Here is a 3,082-nt window from a genome sequence, read left to right on the forward strand (position 1 = left end):
GAATTGTATTTCAACCATTTTTAGGGCAGCTGTTTTTTTTTCTTTTGAGGGTTATAGGGCTGCTGTTGGAGACGTGGAAACAATGCACCACACATATGGCAAGCCGCCCCCGGAAGCGTGGGGGGTGGGGCATTTCGTCGTCACGGAAAGACCATTTTATCCCTGGTATGGCATCGAATTTACTTCCCCACACCTCGCGCCTACGTCACTCGAGCCATCATCGTCTTCCTCTTCTTTCTTCCCCTCCCCCACTCCTATCCTTCTCCCTTAAGTGCTCCAACTACCCATTAGTACCCACCAACCCGCGAACCTTCTAGAACACGCCGTCGGTTGAGCGAGACGGAACCCTAGGCGAGCGTCGGAGCTTGGAGGGAACGGACGATGCGCGCCCGGTGACCCTCTCGGGCGGCGGCGGAGGGTTTGCGGGGGGATGGCAGTGGCGGCTGAGGGTGGGAGCGTGGAGGAGGGCGTGGGGGAGAGCTCTTCTCCTCCGCGTGAGGCGTCGCCCGCGCTCGCCGTGTCGGGCGGGAGCGGCGGAGGCGGGGGAGCCCCCCGCGACATCTGCACCCAGGTGTTCGAGCGGCTCGTCGCTGACGGCAACGAGGAGACGGCAGGCCCCGACTTCCGCGTCCAGCTCGAGGCCCATTTCGCGCGGCTTCCATTCAGGTGATCGGTTAGCTCTGCCAATGTCTCTGTGCTCGGCACCGCGTTTCAGATTGTTTTGGGCTTCTCCATTAGGTCTCGCGATGGTTAATGGCTAGTATCGTGCTAGCATATAAAAACTGTTGCCGCGGTGACATTCGAGCTACCTTCCAGTGTTCACTGGTGTTTCATTCGCTGGGAGTGGTGTTGTGTTTGACTTGGCTACGGAATTGAACCGTCAGTATTTTTGCTGGGGAATTCGATTTGTTTAGATTTTATCTACAGTTATGTCGAGTAGGGCAATCAGCATTCTTACTGTGCTCACTCGATTTTGAACTGGTCTCTTCTGGGCTTATGCTAAGCTTCAATTTAATTCAAGTGAATATTACTGGATTCAGACCATTATCTTCCAGAAAGGAGTTCTTGTTCTGGACGCTTGCCCTTTACTTTTTCTTTTTTCCAAGAAACTGAGCTTGCCCTTTACTTGGTTGCTGGCTTGTTATGCTTCTGGTTATCTGGCATTTTATGTTCGTATAGCATGAATGAATTATTGGTTAGATTCTTGCATTATTCTCATACTCGCCATTTGCAAATCCTGTTCTCTCTGGGAATTGTTCCCTTTTTTATACTACCTCATATCTGGAAATGAAGCTGTTGCAGTCATTATTTTGGATTCAATATTCCCGGGCCAGTTAATTATTCCTTCTTTGTCTTTTGTACACTCATAGGGCTAATATTGGTTCATCTTTGTTTTTCTCATTCTGTAGCTATCAACTTGATATCAATGTCGACAAATCAGCAGATGTCTTGGTCCATCAGAAGGTCTTGGCGGAAGCAAAGGATCCTCTGAGGCGCCCTGCTTTCCGTGTCCGTTTTTTGAGGGTAAAGCTCTTATGTTAGTTGGATTTTCGACAAGCAGCTAATTAGTGCTATGTGACAACTGTACCTTCCTTTATTGGCTAGTGGATGGTTGTTGGATTCTAGCTAGTAGTTACATATGATGCTTCTGCAGAAACACTCCCTCGGTGTTATTATTTGGCTAATTTTAGTTGGAAAGAAATGGTGACACTGGCCTTATGTCTCGGCCTGCCCCTGACAGTAGAAATTCTGTATCAAATGAATATTGGTACGAATATTGGTACACATAAGCGACTTAAGCTGTCATACCATAATAGAATGACAGTTGATTATCTTGTGGTGAAAATTGTCATAGGACAGGTGACTTGTGAAGCTTGATACATGCTATATTGTTTATGTGAAGCATGTTTGTTTGGCTAATACAATGGTTTGATATCTCATGATTTAGATGGAATGATCGTCAACAGAGAAGGTTCCTTAGCTTCTACTATATGTCTACTCATTTCTCTCTCTCTCTCTCTCTCTCTCTCTCTCTCTCTCTCTCTCTCTTATACATGTTTGTCCCGGGCATTAATAATTGTCTACCTTTAGTATCATAAATATAAATTGAAGTTGTAGAATTTACTCTCAACTCTGGTTAAAGGTTGAAGACATGGATTCAGCGTATGGCTCTGATGCCTCTGACGAAGGGGCTGATGATGGTGATGATCTCTCTGTAAGGTACTCATGCACTGTTATCTGATGCTTCTTGTTTTGAGGAGCCCCAAGCTGAATGTAACATGTGTTTCATTGCTATTTCTCATTTGCCATAACTGATAAAAAGATATCTTCTGTTGTCTTCACTAAGGCTGTGGTTCTTTACACTGTTTGTAGATCTTAGGATAGCTTTACATTCATGGACGATTGGTGAAATAGCCTACAGTTGAGTTAGGATGATATACATCAAGAACCAGAAAATCAGCTGGACATGAAGAAAAAATACGGGGAACATACAACACATCTATATAATAAAATGTTACTGTGGTTTCTGTAAGTGGGTGCAAATTGCACTCTTGCATCTGTTAGTTCCAATAAACACATCATTTTACTTTGCATGCAAAAGGAGCTTTATGAATATACATTCTTTACAAAAAAGGGTGTAGAAATAAATAAACTCTGATACGACATTAAATTCGTGTGCTCATGGTCTTCCTACCATGTAATTTGCATAGCCTTCCTTGTATGTTTGCATCCTAAGGCTTGTAATTTGCAACCCTTGATGTATTTCCTCTGTTTCTGACTAGGCATGTCTGATCTTTTTCTCTATAAATCCTTCACACCATACAGCCCTGAGATGAACTTCCTCAAACTACCCCTATTAAACATACGCCTTCCCCCAAGTTTACCAGCTTGTTTTACACGCTTCAGATATTACAGCTTCTACCAAAGAAAATGTTTGCCTACATATGTCTGTGTTGATCAAAACTGAAAAGTGCCAAGTATTTGGAAAAGGGAGGACAAAAGGAGTACTAATGCATCCACACTATAGCTGTCCCACTTTCTGTCGTACAGTTGAACCATAGAGTAAATGCTTAGGTGTTTC

General features: G+C 44.2%; 1 protein-coding gene across 1 annotated transcript in view; it reads left to right on the top strand.

Annotated features, from left to right (window-relative positions):
• Positions 1–202: 202 nt before the first annotated feature.
• The window catches only part of LOC119302377 (serine/threonine-protein kinase STY46-like), an 8,100-nt gene continuing 5,220 nt past the window's right edge, over positions 203–3,082 (top strand). The window contains exons 1-3 of the mRNA XM_037579412.1: positions 203–666; positions 1,410–1,524; positions 2,144–2,220. Of these exons, the coding sequence (XP_037435309.1) occupies positions 431–666; positions 1,410–1,524; positions 2,144–2,220 (428 nt within the window). The 5' untranslated portion in view covers positions 203–430. The remainder of the gene's footprint in view (positions 667–1,409; positions 1,525–2,143; positions 2,221–3,082) is intronic.

The sequence above is a fragment of the Triticum dicoccoides genome, chromosome 5A (assembly GCF_002162155.2).
Source record: "Triticum dicoccoides isolate Atlit2015 ecotype Zavitan chromosome 5A, WEW_v2.0, whole genome shotgun sequence".
NCBI lineage: Eukaryota > Viridiplantae > Streptophyta > Magnoliopsida > Poales > Poaceae > Triticum > Triticum dicoccoides.